This window comes from Apteryx rowi, unplaced genomic scaffold (assembly GCF_003343035.1).
Source record: "Apteryx rowi isolate R43461 unplaced genomic scaffold, aptRow1 scaffold_7, whole genome shotgun sequence".
NCBI classification, from domain to species: Eukaryota; Metazoa; Chordata; class Aves; order Apterygiformes; family Apterygidae; genus Apteryx; species Apteryx rowi.
Window position 1 is genome coordinate 5295954 of NW_020450982.1, and position 23843 is coordinate 5319796.

General features: G+C 38.2%; 1 protein-coding gene across 10 annotated transcripts in view; it reads left to right on the forward strand.

Annotated features, from left to right (window-relative positions):
• TESK2 (testis associated actin remodelling kinase 2) overlaps window positions 1–23843 on the forward strand; it is an 83502-nt gene that overhangs the window by 23546 nt on the left and 36113 nt on the right. For 7 of the 10 annotated variants that reach the window (XR_003256825.1, XM_026086629.1, XM_026086631.1 and 4 more), the window contains 2 exons: window positions 3221–3342; window positions 12946–12994. Coding sequence is in view for 9 of the 10 variants with exons in the window: in XM_026086629.1 (XP_025942414.1) it covers window positions 3221–3342; window positions 12946–12994 (171 nt within the window). In the remaining variant the exon portion in view is untranslated. Of the gene's footprint in view, window positions 1–2295; window positions 2645–2765; window positions 2850–3220; window positions 3343–12945; window positions 12995–23843 lie in introns of those variants that run through there. The other 3 variants (XM_026086633.1, XM_026086635.1, XM_026086634.1) reach the window with 3 other exon arrangements.

Genomic DNA, 23843 nt, shown 5'->3' on the forward strand with positions numbered 1-23843 from the left:
CCATTTGTAAAGAGGTAGTTTGCTGTTCCATCAGATTCAGCAGGAGCACATCCTTCAGCATCAGAACAGTCTACAGAAGCCCGGATAAAATCACTGGCCTTGGCTCACAGCATCCATTAAAATGAAACACATAAAGCACAGCACAGCGTAGGGTGTTTTTAGAGACTAGTCACATAGGCAGATGCTAGAAATCTGAGCTGTGTTTTGGAGGGGGGAAAGAAAGTAGAAGAAAAATTATTCTTTTCTGTTAATTTAAAAAAAGAGAAAGAATGAACTCCACCCCAAACCTCACAACAAAACCTTTTTTTAGCCTCTCAAGACTGAAAACACTCCAGGAATAGCATTATGAAAAAGAGGATGAAAAAAATTTTATTGCAAAAACTGCTCAATTTTCTTTGGGTATGAAGTTAGCATTGTGGACAGTCCAACCCTTGAGAAGCAGTAGCTAACCACTTCCTTTTGCCTAGCGGACCTGGGAATTCAGGAAGCATGTGTGACAAAATGCTCTGCGAACTTACCCACTCACATTTCTCAGGCTTCCCTATCTCAAGAAGAGAGGCCAGAACAAGGAAAGGACAAAGAACAAGGAAGAAGGTCCTATCACAGGCCCTACTTTTACCTAAGAGTTGAAGCAAAAGGACTTGACATTTTGGCATGGAGCTGATTGAATTATAGAAATGGGCAGGAAATTATAAGGTAGATAGAGTTAATGAAAAGGCAAATGTTGTTTAAGACTGTGCTCCATCCAAATTCCTGCTTACCTTCTATCTCCATTCATTACCTGTTGGCAAACCTTGGGGCTTCTGTTAGTGGAAAGCTGGTTTCTGAAGAAGTTCTGTTGAGAGCAGCTCTTTGCCTATAGGAATTAAGTTCCTTCAGTTTCTTTCCCATTCCTTGCAAACCCAAAATTATTTCACCCCAACACCAGAAATTCCTCACCCTCCTGTAGGAGATGTTCATTGTGCTGATTCAGTTGATGTGGATAGATGCAAAGCTTTGTCTTGTGCTTTTAAATTGTCCTTTTTTCTTAATTTAAATTTGGATTGTTAGAACAAATTTTTCTTTCTTAAATCTATGAGAACGTCTTTTTATATATGTTCCTCAGCCAAATACTTCTGTTAATAAAATTAATGTATTTCTAAAATATATATTTAAAAACCCCTGTATGCAGACATTGACCTGTCCAAGTCAGTTAGCTTGCCCATTCAATTGGCTGGATGCAGCATAACATTAAAAATTAATGAGAGCACACAACAGACATAAGAAACCTGACAAGTAACAATAAACCTCATCAGCTTAACATGCAATCATCCTGCTGAAAACTAATAAGCGTGCCAAACATGCAAGACAAAGTTATGCACAAAAAGATTCTGGGTTATTTTGTTACAAAGCACTGAAGCTGTAGGTTGATCAGCTTTTTTTAAAACCAGTATTGTTGCTGAAAGGAGGAGTCCCACACTCACAGTCCCGTTGCTGGTTTCTGCTCTTGGTGCTGATTTCTGCACCCGCCCTGCCCTGTTCCTGCCAACCTTTTGCTCTGATCCTTCTTGTACTGGGACTATTGTGGGAGTGTTGGTGAACCAACTGAGGAACTGATGTGTGGAGCAGGGGGTGGTGGTGTAAGAAAAATCTTCTGTGGGCTATTTTTCTGCTCACTCAGTCCCTTGATCTCGTTTACCACACTTGCTGCAATGTTTCCAGTGCTACCCTATACTTCAAATGGGGACAGGGATGTGCAGCTCAGAAGCATTAAGCCAGGCACACATCTGAAACATGACACCCTTTCCTCCCAGTACATCCCTGTGGTGAGTTCCTGGTGATTCTTGTCTAGGGGAGAATGTTTGGCTGAAACATTCCCCTTGTTCTTGCAGCTATGGTGTACAATTAAAATTTGAAAATGAGTATCACTTCCTGCATTGCACCTGCCAGTAAACCTTTTCTCTAGTTTTCTTCTCCAAAAAAACATATCCAGCTTTCTTCTTCCAGGTGCTTATGCACGAGTTCAACTGTTTTTTCTGTAACTCACATTTCCAATAAAGGGCTTCTTTAGCTGGAATAAGACAAGCAGAGCCTCCCAGAATAAAAGGAGGCATGTTGACATTGTTTAAAATGTAAGTAGTTTGTGTATACCTACATTCTAATGCAGGTTTTGTTTTAAATGAGAAAGTTGATGGGAGTCCTGAAAATTTTTGCATTGCAGGCTTTTCTAAACTAATCTCCAAAAACATGAATGAATTTACCATGGTGGTAATTCAGTGCTTTGAGAAGTACCCCCTTTCTGATTATTAACTGCAGGTATTGATATCGGAAGAAAGGAATGGGAACACAATTTCCATTAATTCTACTCGTATGCATGTGGGAGTGCCCAGCTGCAAGGAACATCTAAGGATTGGCAAGCCTTATGCGTGGTGACAACTCCCTTCTAACAGTGCACATCTACATAACGTTGGGCTGTTTGCTGATGACTGATTGGCTAGTTTGAGAGTATCAAGCTAGTAATGGTCACACTCACGCATTTCCCACTGGTGGAGGCAACTCCCTGAATGCTGTGCTGTCTCTGGGTGGCTGCCAGAGAAATCCTCTTTTTGGTGCTGATGTTCTGCAGACACTGTTGGACATCCTAGACTAGGTGATACTGTGTCCGGTAACCTCTCTGCTTTGCAGTATGGTTTAGTATGAATTCTTTTTGTCCACTAAATAGATAATCTGGTTTATGGTCTTAGTCTGGAACTAAACACTGACTGCCTCCGAAATCTTCCCTGTAGCAGCCCAGGCCTCTCGTAACACGTTCTATGGAGCAATGAAACCAACCACCTCAGTGGGAAGAGAGGGCTGTGGGCAGAAAGAAGGCAAGTTTCATAGGGAGGGAGGGAAGCTACCTATGAAAGGGAGTTTTTATCAGAAAGTTTAGAGCAGGGAACTCCCTCCCTGGATGAGGAAGTCACTTCCTTTGCTTGTACTAAGAAGTTGTTAAATCAAAATTTTCCACTTAAGCTTTCTCACATCATCAGTTGGAAAGGAAGAGAAAAACATCTTTTTATGTTTGGATACTATGTTTATAGAAAATCATCTGTGTGATAGAGACTACAGAAATCAGAGTAGATATCAAATGGTTTGTCATGAAGGATTTGTAACTTACACTTCAACATTAATGGCTTTTTGGCCTTGCATTTTGTATTATTAGGACGTGTCCTTACCGTTGTTTGCTTGTATCTTGTAGGTAAGACACAGGACTTCGGACCAGGTAATGGCTTTGAAGATGAACACACTGAATAGCAACAGAGCAAATATGCTGAAAGAGGTTCAGCTTATGAATAGACTCTCACATCCAAACATCTTAAGGTATGCTATTTTGTGGATTATATGGAGATAGGTTGTCTTTAGCAGAGCTTTTCTATTTTCTTTTTTTGCTGGTATAATTGTACTTTTGTGAATCTGTTAGAAATGGCTTCTAATTTAATGGGCGAAGGAGAGGAGGAAGAAGAAAGAAAGAAAAGATTTGAGCAAATTGAAAATCTGCATGTTTTTGGCATCTTAAATTTACCAGTGATGAGTAACTTTCTTCAGAGAAAAACACATTTTTGCATTAAAATTTTCTGATGGTTCAATAAAATGATATGAAGAGTGAAATTTGACTTCTGTTCATGAACTTAAATTATGGCAAATTTACCACCATTCAAATGATCTGTTGTTACGAATCCTGCAGATTAGCTATGCAAAGTGCCATGGCTTCCTCTTATTTTTAAGCCTGTCTTCTGCTTTTGAGCATTTCCTTGCTGTAGTATTGCAAGGTAGGATAGGAGGAAGTGAAAAAAAGAAGTTAGACTTAAATCAATCTTATTTATCTAATCTTGAAAAGAAAAAGGTAATTCTTGTTTTGTAATAGCTTACTGAATGCAAATCCAAAATATTTCAATGACTATCTTATTGTTATGCTTTGAATCTTTTCAGTCTCAGCTACTCTCTTATGATGATGTGACAAGCAATTAACATAGCTAGCTAAAGCCATAACATTAAGGTGTTTAAAGTTGTGGTGACAGTCTTCACTGGTGACAGTGTACCAAATAACCTGTTCTCTTAAACTGTTGTTGCACAACTGGGATTGATTTTGATAGTCTCAGTCAATATAGCTCTTTCTGAAAAGTTTTGGAGATGCAGTGAACTTTAAATAACAAACTGGAGAAGGAGAGGAAATTAAGTTGAATAGTACAGACATAGTACTGACTCCTGAGATACCTTTATAACCAACTTTTCTGATCCTTGAAATCCTGCCTCACTCCTGATCAACTGATGTGTGACAATATTACCTTGTTTGTTTCCTGAGTACTTACCAGGAGCTGTATCAGAAGCACCTGAATTATCTGCTGGGAGTATTCCAGCAATGCACATTTATTTTCTATTATTTTTTTCCTTAGTAGAAAAACAACAATGACAATAGCAAAACTAAGAAGTTAGAGAATTTTTGCTCATAGTAAACGGTGCTGGTTTATTATTTATGAATACTTCAACACTTGAATACATAGAATGTAATCCCTAATCAGAATTCTCAGTCTGTTTTCTCTGCTCCAAGATGAGGTTAGTTCCCAGCAACTCCTATTGTTCTTCTGTTTTATTTTTTTTTAAATGATGTCAGCTACTTGGCTTTTGAGATCATTGGCTGTTTCTTATATCTATCTATACATCACTTCCTTTCCCTCAGAATCCTTAGATATGCAGTATATGATCCTGGGGACTGATACAGCTGCTTTTTCATAAGCTTTGTGGAAAGTATAACTTCATAGGTTTGACATTGCCAGAGTCAGGCAGTCGATGTATTTCAGCAGTTTCTATATCAGCTTTGTGTGGTTTGCACATCTTTATTAAAAAAAAAAAAAAATTAGCTCTACAGCTCTGTTGAAAATAAAGTGTTTGATTGGGATTGGGATGAGGGAAAGCAGGAAAGGGATAGTTTGACAGGTAAAAGCTTTCAGTTGCAGTTTAATCTAACCCTGTCTGCCTTGAATGGTGTTACAGAGGTGTTCCTGAGAACAAAAGTTATTGTGCTCTTTTCTGAGTAATCACTGAATTTTAAATGTCTTATGATGTGTAAGAGATCATATCAGCTCAGATCATAACATATGCTGGTGCCCTCTGGCCTTAAAGCCTATGAATAATTTTGAAGTCAGTTGTGTTGCACAGATAGTCCTAAATAAAGAACAATAACGTATTGATTTATGCATGAACCAGAAGAATCCCATTTGGTTTCCCAGTTGCTACGCATGATTCACAGAGAAATCTTTTTTTTCCTGTGTGCTCCAATAAGCAATCATGAGTGAATATATAAGAAATAGATGACAAATAGAAAGGAATTATCTTCGCATAATTTTGTTTTGAAGAGTAAACTTCACTTGCTTTGTAAATTGATTCGAGGCTTCTTCGAGGAGACTCAATTCTCTGGTAAAAACATTGCCTATCTCTTGCATATGAGGCAAGTACCCTTCAAGCAGGCACCAAGGACATTCCTACAGACAATGCAAATGGAAAAACTGTATTTAGCTTTAGCTTATTCCTTTATCGAATAATAATATGCAGTAAATAGTATTATATTTTCTTCCTATATTAGATAGCTTGGTGTTTTTTGTGTTAGTTAACTTTATTTTTCACTTAAGTTCACCTACTGCAGTGTTTCCAGTCCATTTATGATGTTTGGGAGAAGACTTTTCTCTTTTTAATTATCTGCCTGTAGGCATTTTACTCTCTGCTTTTATATATATACATACATACATACATATATATACACACACGCACACACATATGTGTGTGTTTCAGAAACCTATAAATCATTGGTGCTGATGATAGTGTTTTAAAATTAACTTAGGACCTGTTCACCAGTTTAAAAACACACTTCAAAATTATATTTAATACTTATTTACTTTTATAGTGGTGAGAGGTTAAAAACATGGCATTATTGACTAAGAGCAGTCAGGAGTAGTATTGCTGAGAGGTCACTAGGAAAATGTTCTACAACAACATGTTTTTACTGAAACATTTTCTGGGTTTATTTTTGGAATTTTTAAGCTTGTCTTAGTATTTAAAGGGAATGCACCTTTTCCAAGAAATTCTAGTGTATGACTTCCACTGTCCAGGGATTTCAAGACTCTGACCTACTTCAGTTGCTGTTAAATGGTCTTTTCTTTACTTTCGAATTTCTGTCTTTTAAAGTTCTTTCACTATATTACTGAGGAAGCTGTCCTGGCACCAGCATCAAGTCTAATTTTAATTGAATAGTCATTGGACCTCTTCCACTTGCCTGGAATGTGAATACTGATTTTATATAATATGTACATCAGAGCTTCTTCATCTCCTGTAAGCTCTAGGACTAGCTGCTGTTTATTTCTGCTGTAAACAGTGGCTTTCCTTTAGTGCTGATATTTGGTTTGCCAGGAAGGATGCCAGTGGGTTCTTAGGATAGTCTCAACATTTCAGCCTGTGCAATGTTGTAGCAGGGAGAGTGCTGGGAAGGTTTCTCTCCTATGAGAGAAAATTATAAAATTATGAAACTGGAGAAGTGCTGGTTTATGGCATCCAAAATCCGTTTTCAACTTACTTCAGCATCTCCTGTTCAGTTAGTTAATATTGTAGAATGTAATTATCAGATTCAGTCATGATGCATTTATTTTAGTACACTAAAATCTTCCTTCATCTAGTTTGAGCACAGTTATGTTTCTGAACATCCTTAGTGATGTTTTTAGTGCCTAAAATTTGTTACTCAACCAGTTCCTTTGTTCTAGAACTCTTCCCTGGTTTATATGTAGTAAGTCATGTGGAAGAGAGAAGAGATTATCTTCATAATGTTGGTAGCCAAGGATCATTATTATCCTTTGGATGATATAAAAAAAAAAAACAAAACCAAAATCCACTGCTCCAAAATACAGAGCAGCTTCTTATAAGTTATGCATTCCAACTTGCCCACAGTTAATTTAAAGATGTTATTGCAATTATTCTTTTTTGCTATTAATTTCACTGATGTGAATAATTAATGCTATTGTTTACTTGAAACTACTTTTGTTTGTGTGCTCTCCATATCAGCTTATTTTCACAGTTAGAGATGTCTTTTCAGGTTTTTCTCCCAACCTACCACCACCTAAGTCTCTGTCAGTACTTGCTGGCTTTCTTCCATGTCTTAGCTCTATAGGGTTTATGTAGAAGTAGGTCTGTGTCTTACCTTAGAGACCTAGACACTTTTGTACTTCTTTAGGAGATGGAGTTGTGTTAAGGAGCTCTAATATCTCTGCTTCTAGTACTCAGTGAAGTATTAATCTAATTATTTAGGCTCTAAGAATAACTTGTCTTGCTGGGTATGGAATGAAAGACTAACTTGAGTCTTCTGTTTTACATATCCCCACTCTCATTTCAATGTTTCTGTGCTCAGAGTCTGTTCTTGGCCAGTTATGTAGATCATCTTGGTCAGAAGACAGTGAAGAACCTAGTTTCCACTTACCAAGTCTCCAGTAAGTACGCTATCCCCATGGTAGCATCACAAAGATTCTTGTGGTCACATACATTGGAAAATGTTTTTATATATATTTTCACCAAGAAAGTGAGAAACTATTCTCCACTGCTTAAGGGATTATTTCAGCAAGAATGGAACCTCTTTGTCAGTCTGTTAAGGATGTTCTGGAATATGATAAGACTCCAGGTCTTGCAGCTGCATTGGCATGGTGGTAAAAAGTAAGAAGATTTAGGATTTGTTGCTTGTTTCCCTCCTTGCTTCCTATTACTATTAGCAGATGTGATTCTGTATGCCAGAACTTTTTTTGGGGAGGGGAGAATAAGATTAGGGACACTTCGGAAGTGGACAGGGCAAAAGGGTAATAATATTGTTCGAGTGCTTTTCTGTATTTCCACCATCACTCCATCTCACATCATCTCCCATCTCCACCTCACCCCTGCATGCAAGCTGGAGGACTTAAACGCATTTCTACCCCTGATCTACGCTGCTTCTTCCCCAGTGTGGGAAGTGCTGCTTTCTGGCAGCCTGGCTTATCACATCTTCCCCCGAAGTAGATGGTAAAAGCAGGAATGGAAAATTGAGCTGGGGATCTGGTTTATACCATGTGAAGTTTACTATAGCTGCTCTAATCTGGGGTGGCTGATGCATGGTAAGACTATAATAGCTGGGACTAGAGGGAACCAGAAGTTTGAAACATTTCTTCCCTTCCTTACTAGCTTGTTCCACTTGCAGCATAGTACTGTTCCAGGCTTGAGTTAGATCTAGTACCAGGGCTAGTAAAGGTCCAGTGTATGTCTGTAAGTGTTTTCCAGCACTTTGCTGCTCCTCTGAATGCTAATGTGCCCCATAGTCACGAATTCTTACCCAAAACAAAACAAGAAAATAGGGCTGGAAAGCACTTGGGATCCATCTCTGTGTCCTAGTCTGGGAGCTAGTCTGGGAGCAGTAGGGCTGCAGCCTGAGAGATCTGATGCCTTCTTGTTCTTGTAATGTCCTACAGATGTGTTTTCCTCATTTACACAAATGAAGTGTTGTGCTAACCTAGATTCTTCATCTCCAGGGCTGTCTCTTACTGTAGTGTATCTTCAATTTTGAGATAGAATTTCAGTCTTCAATATCACTACTGTTTCCATGAAAAATACTTCTTTATTTAATCTGTACCTTAGGGACTTCATTTAAAACATTCTGTACACAGAAAGCCTTAGCTCATGTCTTAAGTGCTGTCATGGGAGTACTTGGAGATATTGCTGCATGTTTGGCAGTGAGCGTGCAGGCAGATTGACTCATTGATTAAACCCACCTTCTGTGCACATAAAAAAACAAAATAAAAAGGCAATGTGCATATTACGTGAGCTTCTTTCAAGAAGAATTTTCTTTCATCTACTTTCAGACAAATGTAGTACCCTAGGAATACAATACCAATCTGTTTTCTTTTGTTCCACTTTTCTCCTGTCATCCCTCCCCCCCCTTTTGTGAAATTACTTGATTTTGTTACAATAGGCAAAATGATGGCTTTTGTCTTTTAGCATCCTTTGTGTTGTGTTGAACAGTGGCTTAGCAGAAAGGAAAAGTATTTAGTTGGCTTTCTCTATATGTAATGCAGTTATCCAAAAGGATTGTTTTAGGAATGCTGTGCACAAAACAATAGAAGAGAGTCCATATGTGTTGTGTATAATATGTTACAGAAGGACTATATGAAATGCCTTACCTCTGGACTACAGTATGTTTTTTGGATCAATATACAAATGTAGAAAACTTAAAATACACTTCTAATTTAGCATGGTGTCTAAAACATTAAGGAAGGTTTTAATGCAGATTTAATGTTCTTACTCACAGTTTTCCTTCTCCAATAACAGTCAGTGCAATGGAATAAGCATCTGTCTTTTGACGTCAATTCTCTTTGTGTTACTAAATGCATGTGAGAGGCTTTTGTGTTGGTTGGACCCCTGAATTTTCTCATATAAGCAGTGGATTTCAGAGGGTACCGATTTGTTACATTGGACTGTAGCTACCCTAGGTTTATCCACAGAACAGGAATGTGTCCCCGTGAAGTTCTTGTAATGGGAAGCGTGTGTTTAATGTCTGGATGACCCACAGTGGCTGTGTAATCTGGATATTAGTTTTGTCCGATCTATCAAGGAGGCTAAGATTGGAGACTGAGGCTGCAGTTCCGTTTCCCTCTTCCTGTCCAGAATTCTTTCTCCCCTACAGTCTGACACGACTGAAAGCACTTTGAGTAACCGCTTGAAAGGAGCAAAAACATGTCCAGTGCAGTTTTGCTCGCTCTTGTCTAGGAGGGCAGGTACTACAGATTGAGTGAAGAATAATCTACCTGGCTGCCAGAAACAGAGCCTCGCAACATCTGAACATTGTTGACATTTGTCAGAAAGCATTTTGTGGTGGAAATGTTCAGCATTGTACCAGTAGGGTGGACTCAATTAGCATCCTTCATATTTGCAGCTTCTGGGGAAACTTCTCCAACCACTAGCAATGACTTTGGGAGTGATTCAGCTTTCATGATAAGGCCAGATATGCAGTCTTGAAAATACACTTCCTTAAGTCTGTTCATGTCTCCTGTATTGCTCATTGAAGCCTCTCCAACTAGAAATGCTTATAGGAAGTGTAACCCTTGGCTGACAAGACTTTGTGCTGAAGTTCACCTAGAAGCACATCTTGGCTCTGGAGACAGTGCGTCTGGCCAACAGGAATAATCCTAAACGTATTGGACCAGCATGTCCGCTTCCTAGCCACAGAATTGGAATCTCATCTGGGGCAATCTCGGAAATTGAATTGTTATGCCAAATCTTACTTGGTAATTGTATTTCCTAGTAGCAGCTGTATATTATCTTTTAGTGAAAACACTTCCCAGTATTATTTTCTAGCAGCACTTGGCTTTACCAAGAGGTTGCTTATTGCTTGACACAGCAGCTAAGAAGTTTTCCAGGAATTTAGGTCACTAGAGATGTGTTCTGTGAATCTATTTTCCAGAGTTTGAAAACTGAGATTCTTGACACAATATTTAAATGGTTTCAGCATGTTGCTTGTAAACTCATTAATACTGTTTTTATCAGTGTATCTGGTTTCTCTTTCCCAGGGTAATAAATTCTAAATGCATAGGGGTTTATAAATATATTTTTAGGTCCTGCTTTTTTTATGAAATCACGATATTGAGCTTTGTTTTAATTTCTGATTTAAAATTAGAAATAATACAGCTATTTCCCAGTAGCAAATCTAGATGTCTTACTCTTGGAAACTTGAGTCAGTGTGTCTTTTCTGCCTTAAGTGTAGCTTCACAAAGTTAATAAATATGTTTCCATTGAGACTTCCTTTGAACAAAACCAGCTGACAGAGAAAGTTAAGTTCTGCTAGTCTTTTGGTGACAGTGATGTCTTCCCTGTTTGTTGAAAACGAGATAATAAATTTAATTTTGACAAAATTCTCAAATTCTTAACTGCATTTATATTTTAGAATTAAATGAAATACAGTGAAAAACTCTTCTTGAAAAATACTGTTTTGTTACACACACTTTGTGTGTGTGAAATGTTTGAATCAGATTTTTGGGGAGCATGTCCAGATTTTAGGGTATATATTTAATTTCTGGACAAGGGGAAAGTCACCTGGGAGCTGTGTATTGGTCAGTTAACTCTGTAAAATAATCACCCCTTCAATTTTGAAATTTCTGCTGTCCAGGTGCAATTTGGCTTGTAACATCCTACATAAAGAAGGTTTGCTCTAATTCAGGTATTTGTTAGCTGTGTTGACAAAGAAGTTTTGTCTCTATAGCAAACACTGCTTCCTAATTTGTCAGGAATGCAATATACCTTTACTAGAGGAAGTGTGATATAGAGATGAAAGCAATAGCATTTATATTTACTTAGCCTTAATTTTTAGTTGAATGAAAATACTGCAGTACTGTGTTAACTTTGTATTTTTAGTATGTTTCATAAAGGAGAAATAACATTTTCAGGACTTCAACACTTGTGTAATAGTAGAACTGGAGATAAACATTTTAAAAGGAAAGATACCTTTTTTTTTCTTTTTAAATTTTTGCTTGTGAATAACTATTTACACCATGCTTTATAGCTAGAGACTGTCAAAATGCAAAAAAGGTAGAAAAAGATTTCTGCTTTGGAGGAGTCTCCATTTCTTAGTTTTAGGAAGCTTAATTTGTAAACTTGTTTACAAAATTATTCACATGTAATTGCTCTACAGAATGAAACTCGGAAGCAGCAGTGTTCTGTGTAGGTGGGATAGCTAGAAACACCCCCTCTTCCCCCCACCGAACACCTTGTGGTGCTCCATTGTTCTGCACTGAACTAGAGGAATTGCATTTGTACCATCTCTTCCTTAAAAATGAGCATATATAATTTGGGGACGCTATTATTTGAGGTGAGAGCAGGCAACAGTTAAAGTACAAGTCCTGCTTCTTTTTTGTTTATTTAAAAAAAAAAAAAAAAAAGATTTCCACAGCTCAGCTTATGCAAAGGACCTTACCTATATTATTTTTCTTGGGCTGCTTGTAATTTACCAGTCAGCTGATAGACAAGAGAACAGTGAGGATCATTCATTTCTTCAAAAGCAGCTTAGCTTAACTAGCACTACATATCTCTTGCATCATTTTGTTTCTAAATTCAGAAGTGTTTGCAAATATAAAAGGTCCTTTTCCTTCAAACTGATCTCTGCAAGATTCACCTGTCACATTAAATGAAATCATGCGTTTCTATCAATTCTACCATTTCCTTCAATTGTTCTGTTATTAAGTGTATTGCACGTTCTTTGTCACTAGGCAGAAATATGAAGGGTGGCAGTCATTAATATTAACAGCAGGAATCTGAGCATCGTGCAGTGTAGGTAACTTCTGTGAAATCTGTGTATATAAGATATTATAAAAATTTGCTTCAATCCAAATGTTGAAAATGCCGGTGTGGGGAAGGGAGGGATGTATGCTGCACATATGTGCCCTCATATTCCTGAGTGGGTAGGAATGGGACAGGAAGAAACATCTTTATACTTAATCAGCAGAATGCAGAAGGGAAGTAATTTGCTATTTATACAAACATGCAAACCAACACTGGATTGCTTGGCTTAGATATCTTGAACCAGAGAGAACTCTCAGAATATCCCTTTTTGTATAAATCATTATATGCTGGCCTTTGCTTATAATCAACTTAGTAACTCCATCTTCAATTTGAGTTGTCTCCTGTGCTTTCTTTTAACTGCTAATTCAAAATGTACTGTAGTGTAAGCACATGACTGTTTTGTGCTGAGACTTTTAAATAATGAAGCTTGAGGTATGCAGTATCTGTGAGGCTGATTTTTTTTTTTTTTCCCTTCTTCCTTTCTTGGTACAGCCAGTACTTTTTATTATCCTACAGTTTCTTTATTAAAAAGAAAAAAAAAAAAGAGGGGGGGAAAAAAAGCCCAAACCACTTTTCTTTTCTTGTTTCTTGTAGGTTTATGGGTGTCTGTGTGCATCAAGGACAGCTGCACGCACTTACTGAGGTAAGACTATTTCATGATATACATGCTCAATATGAAGCTGTTCTTGGGCCAGATTCTGTAATCACTGTTCATCTTGAGTGATAGTTTTGTTTTGATTTTTTTATGACTAGCCAATTAATCACATGCTACTTGCTCTGCAATAGAAAGATTGCAGAATCAGGCCTCAGAATTGTACTTCATTCATAGTCTTTGTACATCTTTTCTTCTCATAAGTGCTTATTAGGATGAAAAAAAATCACAGAAGCAACCTAAAATTCTCACATTCTAATTGAGAAATGTAGATTACCATTAAGCTGCCCCTAACTAATATTTTTTCAGTGACATTGCACTGTATTTAAATCTTACTTATTTATCTTATCTTTATTTATACTCTGGGTGCATGCACATTTCACAGATGAATCAGGGATGTTTTGGCTGGGTGATATTAGTGTATTCAATCCCTACCATCTCCTTTTCTAGGATATTATCAAGATTAAAGCCTAATTAGGTTCCCAGAAGGAAATTATTGTATTGATCCTACACCCTGGCTAGGATCTAGGTAGCAAATGAGAAACTGGGCTTTCAGCTCGTGTGAGTCTTAGACCAAGTTTCACGGGATTGTGTGTTTAATCCCTTATAAACTGCTCAGGAAAAAACAAGAAGGGAGTGTTTCTTTGTTAATAGTAGTTTCACCTGTTTTGAGTCAAAATCAATAAAACATTCATCCTGCTTTTTCAGTTTGAGTACAGATTGAGGGGAAACTCTCATGTTTTGTAAACTTGCAATTAATATTTCCAACAGTTTCTATCTTGTAGAACTGCACCATTAAAAGATTAACCCTCCCCCCACCCCAATAAAAAACAAGTGGTAACATGTATTTTACTAATTAGCAATTAAAACCGGTTGCTGGCATGCATTCCAAGAGCTATTATAAAATGAGAAAATTTGATAGGTATATACCTACAAGAATGCATAGTGTTTAATTTTCAGGATGCTGTGTCGCCGTTGTTTTCTATAACTTTCATATGCAACTCTGAAACTTAGGTGTGCACACGTGGGCAGTGAATTTCTTTGCTTTTTGGGGAGACAGTTCTACAATTACAATTCTAGCTGGTGTTAGAATGATGCAGACTAGTTCACAGTGGCTTTATTTGTATTGTAAGAGGAAAAGCAAAGAAAGACACTTTCAGAAATACCAAGATACAGCATGTGTGTGAGGAGATGTTGGATATGAGAGGGACAGTTTGCTTGTGGTTTTTTTTTTCCTCTTTTCTTTTCTTTTTTTCCTGTGCTCAGTAGAGGAAATGGTTGTAAGATTTGGCATTATGTGGCAGAATGAGTCCGTTGGGCAGGCTCTGCTAACATTAGTGCCAGGTTTTTTTGGTCCACTGATCAATTAAAACAGGGAGATTAAAGGCCCTTTTAGTCACTAAACGTGTCCTAGAAGAGATGAAGCTTCATAAAGCTTCAGTCTACAAATCTTGGCATATCCTCCTGATAGTGTGTTGTTTTTTTCTTCTTCCCATTGCTTGCCATTTAAACATCCCTCTCTACCCAGAAACCCAAGAAACTGAAACCTTATCACAGATGCTTCCTCATGGAGAACTAACTTTGAAGCTGCTTGCTTTCTTCAGCTCTTTTTGAGTTCTTGGCAAGCAAAATAAATCTATGGAAGACTTCAAAGAATAACTTCTCATAGTTATAATTCAGAATAACACAAGAGATTCCTGAAGCATTATCTTGAGACCAAAGAGGAAAAGTCTTACACTAAAGAAAGTCACTACAAAATTTTGAGAAACAGAATAGCTTAGTGGCATGTTATAAAAGTACATGCATTGTTTATGCTTTTCTTGTGTGGACCAACATGAACATTTAATGCCTTCAATAGGGGAGAAACTGCTACTTAAGGCCGTCATACATAGCTGTTGTAGGGAATCCACACACTGTTTTGTATAATATAGTAGCTGTTCTTTGGTTTTACAGAGCTTTTAAATGTTAAGAGCTGCTTATGTTCCAAGGGGTGGAATTAGTTGTATTTACTGCCAACAGTAGTGGCATTTTTCTACTTGAGCTATGTGAACAGTGGATGTTGTTGAGTTCAGATGACCTCTGGAGCTTAGAGAAGGAGGCTGAAATGGCTGGCTGAAGGAATTACTAGTAAGATGTATGTGGTGAGTCACCAGTTCAAATATAGCCCAGGAGGATAAGCAAAATTAGCTTATGGCTTTTTTCAGCTTGTGGTCCAAAAAGGTGGTCTCCTCCTAGTTTCTGACGAACGTGTCCCTGCTCCACGCAATTGATTCTAGCCTGTCATTAGCGCTATCAGGACTTCTGCCAGGGTTTCACTTGTTCGGAGATCAAACTTTATTGTTTCAAAGGCCGATTGCTCAATAGGTCTCTGAGTCACTACAAGGAGAATCCTTCCTCGCACTAGCCTATGCTGGACCTGTTCTGAAATGAGTCTAATTATTACTTGTTGACATGGGATATGCATAGTAAGGAAATAATTTCTGCTTTGACTGAGAGCAGTTGATGATATCCCTAAGTAAAAGGGATACAATGTGACTTAAGTAATGACTGAGGAGGTGGAGGTAAATTGTGTTTATTTGTACATATATGTTTCCATGGCATAAGAAATTGAGATCTTGTGGTAAATGTACAGCCCTTTACTATTGGAAGGCAGAGTCAGAAGTGTTAAAGATGTCCTTTCTTACCTATTTAAACACATGGAAGGCTAAGCATACCGAAACACGCAGAGCAGGTTTTTTGCTTGAGGAAGATGTTGCTAGTTTGTAGGCCTAGTTTTTTTTTTTCCCTTTTGGCAGCATTTTACATTGTTTTAATTGTTCCCTGTCTAAGTGGCTTTTGTTCTTGAAAGTGTTAGTCAAGAAACAGTTTCTGTTTGTTTTGTTTTGGTTTTGCTTTTTGAAAAGAAGAATGGAGTTGTTTAATTAGACTGTACCAGGACTTTGGCCCTGTTCTGAATCCACAATCTTACTAGCTTTGAAAGTCCAGTATCGTTTTTGAAGTTCTACTCATACCAGAAGCGATGACGTGTACCTCTTCTGCACTACTTCATTATCTATCCTTAGAATCACAGAATGGTTTAGGCTGGAAGGGACCTCTATCCTTGCAAACACATAGTTAAGAAACATTTAGGGGAAGTGAAGCAGATGTTTAAATAGATGCACAGCTCAGATGAGCTGGTGGTCTTTAGACTGTCTTACTAATATTGAGCTGATGGGCACAGACTTGCTGTGCTCACCTTCTGTAAAACCAGGAACTGTGTATTCTTTTCTCAGTATTCAGCTCTAATCTGTGGCTTGTGGTTCGATTCTGTAGCTACTTGAGTCTGCAGTGCTTCCTGCTGAAGTTGTATGCCTCTCCAACCTAATTCCAGTCTCTCCACAAATCTCTCTATTTTCTGACCACCTTCCTAACAACTTTCTGTTAGCTTCCATTTCTTAATCTCCTTGCACACAGCATCCTTGAACTTGGAGAAGCTTGCCCAGAAGTACAGTCTCTGGTGTCAATTAGTTATTGCATGAGCTGCTACTGAGCATTCAGAGACCAGAAATGAGCAGCTACCAGGAGGCTACCAAACAGGATACACTCCCGGGGACATAAAGTTGTGAGCCAGTTACTGTGGAGCAGCCACTGCTTAATAGCAATAGCGTATGATCTTACACATGCCCATTTACCATGGAATGGATGCATGAGCAAGAACCCAGGCAAACAAATTTCTTTGTGGGCTACATGGTGAATAGATCTGTGCTATTACGCTGAAGCACATAATTCAGCACATAGTCTAGCATGTAACAGCCACTTGACTTTTTGCCAGTCTTAAACTATTTGTCGAACTCTGTTAAACAGGTTTATGCAAATTTCTGAGAGAGGTCAGGCTAAAATCTTGGTATAATTAGATAGATATATATGCACAACGTGAGTCATACACCTTGATAATTCCTTCTTGAAGGAAGTGGAAGCCTTGATACCCTTGTGTATAGAAAATGAGTAGGGAAGAGTTATTAGGTGTTGACTGGGATACCTTGAAATTGCGATGCTTCATGAGCAATAGCTAATTGTTACCATGGAAGTTTTACAGCTATTAATCTGACTGGATGATAGCAAAAAAAGTGCACAGATACTCTGCCACAATCTGAAGCTGTAGTTGTACAGGGCTCAGTGTAGGATCTGACATGCATTGGAGCTTTCTCAGGCAGAGGGGCAGGGCCACAGCAGTGTGGCAGGAACATGCAGCCAGTGATGGAGGGATGGACAATACTGTTTCAGCCAGCAGCCTGATCTGCTCTTTCTGCCTAACCTACATCTCCATCAGTCTTTCAGTGTTTCTTCTTCTTACTGTACTAACCAGTCAGTCCCTCTGATTCCATCCCAAGTGTAATGCACTGTCTTGTGTGGTATTAGGTATTTCATGAGTCCCAGAAGGCCCTTGGGCAGCCTTAGTTTTAAGGTGCTGTGTATGCAGCATTTAAACAAGTGTGAGATAACTGTAAGGGACAAGCCAGTCGTTCTGCACACCTGGCTCCTTCGGTGGCTTTCCTGCGGACTGGGAATTCCATCTCCACATCCAGGCAGTTCTCTGTATCAACTGCTTCACCTACTGCGCCTTGCAGGTGTTGTGCGTGGAGGAGTGTTGAAGCCTGAAATGTTTCCTGCATGCTCAGAGTGCCGCTGTCTGCAGTAACGCAGGCTGACAACCTGTGGTATGGACAATAGGGTGTTAGGGCAGACGTATGTGCCAAGGAGTGTTAGAAGAAAAGTATCTTGACTGCTGCTTTGGCTTTTGTAAAGAGAATTCAACAGAATTCTATGAACTCATGCATAGTTTCAGCTCAGTTTTTTTTTTTATAGCTGTGTCGTAAATGCCAGGAAAAAGTTTACTACGGAAATCCTTTCAGACATGTTAATTTTCATCTCGGGCAAGAGAATTGCTATTGGACCGTTCTGACATGTTGCACTGGAATGGCTTACTGAATTTAACACTGCTGTTTTTACCATCAGCCACAATTTATTGTTTTGAGAAAAGAAGGCTGTTATGTACCAGTTTGGAAAAGAAAGCTCCCCCCTGCACTCCTAAAGCTCTCCTTGATGAAAGATTCAATGGCTTATGGAGAGTCTTTTTTCTTACATTTTTCCATGATGACTGAAAAATCTTCCTTCTCTTTTCCTCCCAACAGCACTAATTTAGGTAAACTATAAATGCAATTAGTGGAGTTTCAGCCCTTTATTTATAGGTCTTTTAGTCCTGGAGATAGCACCAACTGGGAATAAAAAATGTTAAAAAAAAGCTTACAATTCTCAGAGTTAGTTACAACTGAGCTGAACTATCCTTTTAAAGGGGAAGGGGAAAAAATAAATTCTTTAACAGGCAAGACACTTCTAACCTATGGCTTTCACAAGCAGAGTTTATAGTTAATAATCTTTTTACTGAAGCATGTTCCCATTCCTTCCCTCTTTTTTCCTCCTGTCAGTTCTTAGGTACTCTTCTAGGGAGAGCTTTTGGCGCTGAAGTGGGGAAAACCAGATAGACATCACTTAGGTCTCTTATTCTAAACCTTTACACTACATCAAATAACAGACATGGCTTTCCTTCCAGAACGCAATTTTGTACACTTTTGAGAGTTGTAAAAAGCTCAGGAACACTCTTTCTTCCCTGTCTCCTCCCCACTATCACCTATAGCACATGGGAATCCCTGTTGTTATCCCATGAGTGGGATTCATACTGGTTGAATAAATTTAGCATTACTCCAGTAGCACTGCAAATATTTAAGTTGGTTTTGGTGATCACAACAGGCTAGCCTGTTAATCCTAGAAAACTTACTGTCTTTAGTGTTGTAGTTGCTATTGCTAGTCATTCTGCAAACATTTCATACCTGTACTGGGAGCAATTCCTTGGCAATATTACCTCTTTTCCAGCTTGCGCTTAGTTCCTTGATAAGGTGGCTCTGACAGTGGTCCTCCAAAAGAGAGAACAGCTGTAGTGCTCAGTCGATTAGCCTGAATGTTAAGATAACTGAAGAGAAGATGAAAATTATGTAAAAGGTAGCACTGAGTAGAAAATTAAAAGAAAGGGAATCTAAACTTCATGCTTTTGGAAACATAGTGGTACTTGTCTGTTGGATACTACCATCCAATTTCTAGCAAAAGCAAATATATGGTATTGGTAGGGAAGTCCTTTATTTCATATAATATTAAATGTTTAGGTATTACCATTTTTTAAATTTCTTCACCCTCCCTAAGAGTAATGTAGTTATTTCTTCCTTTTAAAAGCTTTATGCTTATGATGACAAAGTTGCTCCTTCTTCACCAAATGCACTCCTGTTTTAGTGAACGTTTTCTTTTCATTTTGGAAGTCTTCTCTTTAAAAAGATCCAAGTGCATAGGAAAGAGGCCTCTTGATGTATTTTTGCATATATTCCATACAGTTATTTTCAGTAACTCCCAAATCCATTTGCGATAGAGGAATCTGGTATTGACAGGCGTTCTTTGCAAATAATGGACAAATTTTTGTTACTTCATACATGCTACTCAGTTTTTTTCATTGCTGAGCATGTGTACAGCCAAGCCATACTAATAAAAGGCTTCCAGATCAGCTTATATTCCTTGACATCTTGTGCTTTTCATTAGCCAAAAAAGCTTCATTTTCTACCCTGGCGTATTGAAATCTTCTTGAAATCTAGGCACTTTATATAGTCTTTCTCACAGTAGTATCTAAAAAAGAAAACTCCAGAAGATGAACAAAAAAATGGGGGGAGTGGGAAGCTTTAAAGATGTTTTGATCCTCTGTCTTCCTTCAGATTTGGTCCAAAAATTAGTTTATCTCATTTGCATACATAAAACAACTTTCTTGAGAGTACTGAAGGCCTTGGGCAGTATGATAGCTATTTGCTTTATGGTGTTGTGGATCCTTGCTGCTGCTGTGATCTTCTGGAGGAATGAAACGAGCAACTGTGTGAACTTGCTTTTAGACTTTTTTGCTGGCAGCTCTGAGACTATATCTATTGATCCTAAACATGTTTGTTTTAAGGGAATGAGTCTTGATATGGAGCAATGCAAGAAGATCGAATTTCCTTCGAAACAGCTTTGACAAAAAAATTAGTATGCTATGATGACAAATTTCAGCTGACCTAAATTTTTAGATGCCTTCCAGCTCTAGGATGCTGTGGAAGGATTGCTGTTTAAACTTTGTAAGAACTTTAAGTATGTGAAAATTCTGCAGATTAAATTGATCCTTATGATCTTTGAGCCAATGAATAGCATGACCTGTGAATTAATACTGTAATAAATCTCTGTTTGTATGCCTTATTCTTTTTTTTTCCCCCCCTACTTTAGATTTTTTTCATAGCGTTCTGTGTAGCTAAAACTTAATTTCATGTGCTTCCTTGTGTGAGTAGGAAGATAAGTAGTTCTTACAGTGGCACTGTACTGAGGGCAGTGCTGGAATGTGTAATGTGTGCAGGCAATCTGGGCCTTTCCAGTTATAAACCCCGAGTACCAGAAGGACAAATTTAGCCTTGCCAAGAAGTATTTCAGAGGCATCAGGTCCTCTGTTAAACTGTGGTTACCTTGTACTGCTCCTAGTATGGATTTCAGTATTACAGCTAAATATATTCAGTCCTAGGAAGGTGCACTTTGATAAAAAGAACGGTGGTATAAAACTGGAGAACCTCTTATTTCCTCCCCCCTTTTGTTGTTTTGTTGTTCAATGCAGGTCTGGAAGTCCAGCCAGCGCACATCTGTGTTATTTCCTCTGTTAATTTGGTTGCTTGGGTTCATTACCTTTTCCCTTACAGGAGTTATTAAGAGACCAGTCTTGCGTATGCTTGCTTCAGGGTCAAGGGAAAGCCGTTCATCTGGACTCTAGGGGTTTAACCTGTAGAGGAGAGTAATGGTAACCTTGTCTGATGCAGCAGCAGTTGCACTCTCCCTTAATGACTGGGGTCTGTGCAAGAAACTCACTTTAGGGTCTGAAGAGAATAAGAGTGATGGCAGCACAAGTAGGGGTTAAACATAGCAGGAAAGGTGTTTGGAGGACTAGACTAGTCTGTAATGTCTAAGGTGAGTTAAGTCATTCCATTTCATTGCAACTGTTTTTTTCCAGCACTAAAATAGAACAAATGCATTACATAGGATGTCCGTGAGGACTGTTCGCTGTCTGCATAGTGCTTTATGTTTCTCTTCTTGAAATAAAGCATTCATTATCTCACCACAGAAAAAGCACCACAAATTAACAGATCCTTTGGAATATCTTGTTAATTCTCCCGTTGTCCTTTTTAAATGTATAGAACTGCAGAGTGCCTTACTTATTACTTTGGGGAATAGAGTTACAGAGAAAGTGAACCTGCAAGACAAAACATCTCTGTTACTGTGTACCTCTTTACTGGCACATGTGAGTATCAGCTCAGTCTGTTGGGGTTTGAAAAAAAAAAAAAATACAGAATGCGTACAGAAAGATAAATTTGCTATGTTCTCTACTTTGTGCATGGACACCAGCATTAACATAGGAAGAACAGAAAGTGTCACCTTCATTGTCATTCAGCAGTTGTCTTGCTGAAAGGATACACACATAGGCAATAGGGACTTTTCTTAGAGCCAAAAAGTTAGGAAGCTTCTGTTTATATTCTAAGATGAATGTGTTTATAAACATGGCAAACCAAGTCTCTAGCAATATCTTTCTGAAACTCTAAAGACTCTAAATCTTTAAAGCCCTAAGTCTTAGGATGTGCTTCAGATTTCTTGTATCAAAGTATCATTTTAAACTTTTGCTGGAATAATTGTGACATTTTAGAAAAACAGATATCTATAAATTTGAATATTAGGTATTGTATGTATATATTGTATATATTTTAGTAGCTTTGTCCAGGGCTATGTGTAAACCTTGTGCTTTATCATGTTCCTGTGCAGTTTGCAAAATCATTTCTAGTACACCTGTGATTCTCCTAAAATGCAATTAAAAATCTTTCTTACAATTTTTTTTTTCAGTGCTAACACCTTCCTTCATCTCTTTTGGTCACAATAGAATTTAAAAAATCTAAAATACATATCAACACTTGAGCCACATTTGGATTTAGTTCTGCATTCCTCACAGCGTATGGACCATCAGTTTCAGTTTTGCTTTAACACTTCACTCAGGCTCTAAGTTTAATTTATAAAGAGTTGCTGAGAGTGCATTCAGCCAATATAGATTGATGTTTGATAACCAGATCTACTTCATCCTTCCTCTGTGCTATACAAGGCATCATACTATTGCATCTTCAAAGTCTGATCCTTTTTCCAACAGATTCATTCTGTTAAGAGGAGTACAGCACATCTCTCTTCCACTTGAGAGATCCACTTATGAAAGGCTTAATATATCTGATGTTTCCCAGGTTGCAAAATTGAAGAGACCCATTCCTCTGCCATTACTGGAACACACTGATCCTTGTCAAGAAGCATGGGTAAATTCTATAGGCAGGTGTGCACTCATGTAGTATTAATTGGAGAGTGCTAAATTAGCCATCTCTACTGACGTTTTTGGGGGTCTGTGCTAACTACGTTTTTGGGAAAGGACTCATGAAAATTGGGGGGTGGTGGTGGAAATGAACATATTTCCAGTGATGAGACTGTCTGGATTATCAACCCTAAGAAGACTGAATGAGGTTTAGAAGGATGTTGAGTACCATTTTGCTGTTTTATCAGCTAAAGACATCTCATTGTGGACTGATCAAATAATTCCTGAGGCACATGTATCAAGCCTAGATGGCTGGTTATTCCAACAGCCACTTAAGAATTGCAGATGCTGGTAAACATCGTTGTACCTAGTACATGAGATTAGAGTAAGGCTTCTGAAAGGTAGAAGTAAACCTGACTGGTCTGTATGCACCAGTGGATGCAAAATTAAATCTGAACAAGGTACATGTAATAAGTAAATTAGACCGTTCAAAGTAGAACAGTAGATCAGTAGAACTAAAAAGTGTATAGACAAGGGGAGGTAGCGTAGGTATTTAGAAAACTTGATACTGTTTAAACCTTATGCTATAACTTTAAGACTTCATGAATTATTTTGTAACACACATAAAAGCACAGCCTGTCTAAGACAGTGAAGTTATTTCACAGAAGTTAAGACAAAGTACATATTCTTTACTTTGTTTATATTATTTTCCTTGGGAACCAAATACTTTTGTGAATTGGTTAAAAGGAAAAAAGACTTCAGTCCTAAACACAGCTTGATATGCTTCGCTTACCAAAAAAGTCCATTTAAAATCACACAAGGGGGCCTGGCTTTAAATGACAGGAGGCAGGAAATTTAGTGTTCTGGCTGAAATTCCATCTCTAGTTCATACTCCTGCACGCTGATGTTGTGGCATATGTGGTATGTTTGACCCTTTAGTTCTCTCTCCAGCAAAATGGATGCAGGCCTCCGCAGGAATTTCACCTGAGACTGTCTGATTTGTAGCATTGCCAGTTCCACGTGTTTAAGTATCTAAAGTCACGCTCCTGAAACACATGAAAAGGACTTTATTTAAGTTAGATCTTCTTTCCAGTCTTTTCTCCATCTCATGGCTATTTACTTTTTGCTCACTGAAAGCAAGCCATCTTGTCCGACTGCAGCGATCAGAGACCCAGGGCTTCAGGAAAACCCCTGAACAATGGAGGATTTTTAAACTTAATGTTGGGGTTGGTTACACCAAGTTAGGCACCACCCCATGGTATGCAGGGTTCCCTGTGGCATATCTTCGTTTGGGTAGGAAGATAAATGCTGCTGTACCTGTCACAACCGTGATTCTGAGGACAAGAGGAAGCTTTAGTTACTGCATTTGTAATGCAGTATTTGTATTTTCCTGTGCTAGTGTGCTTGCTCTGGTTT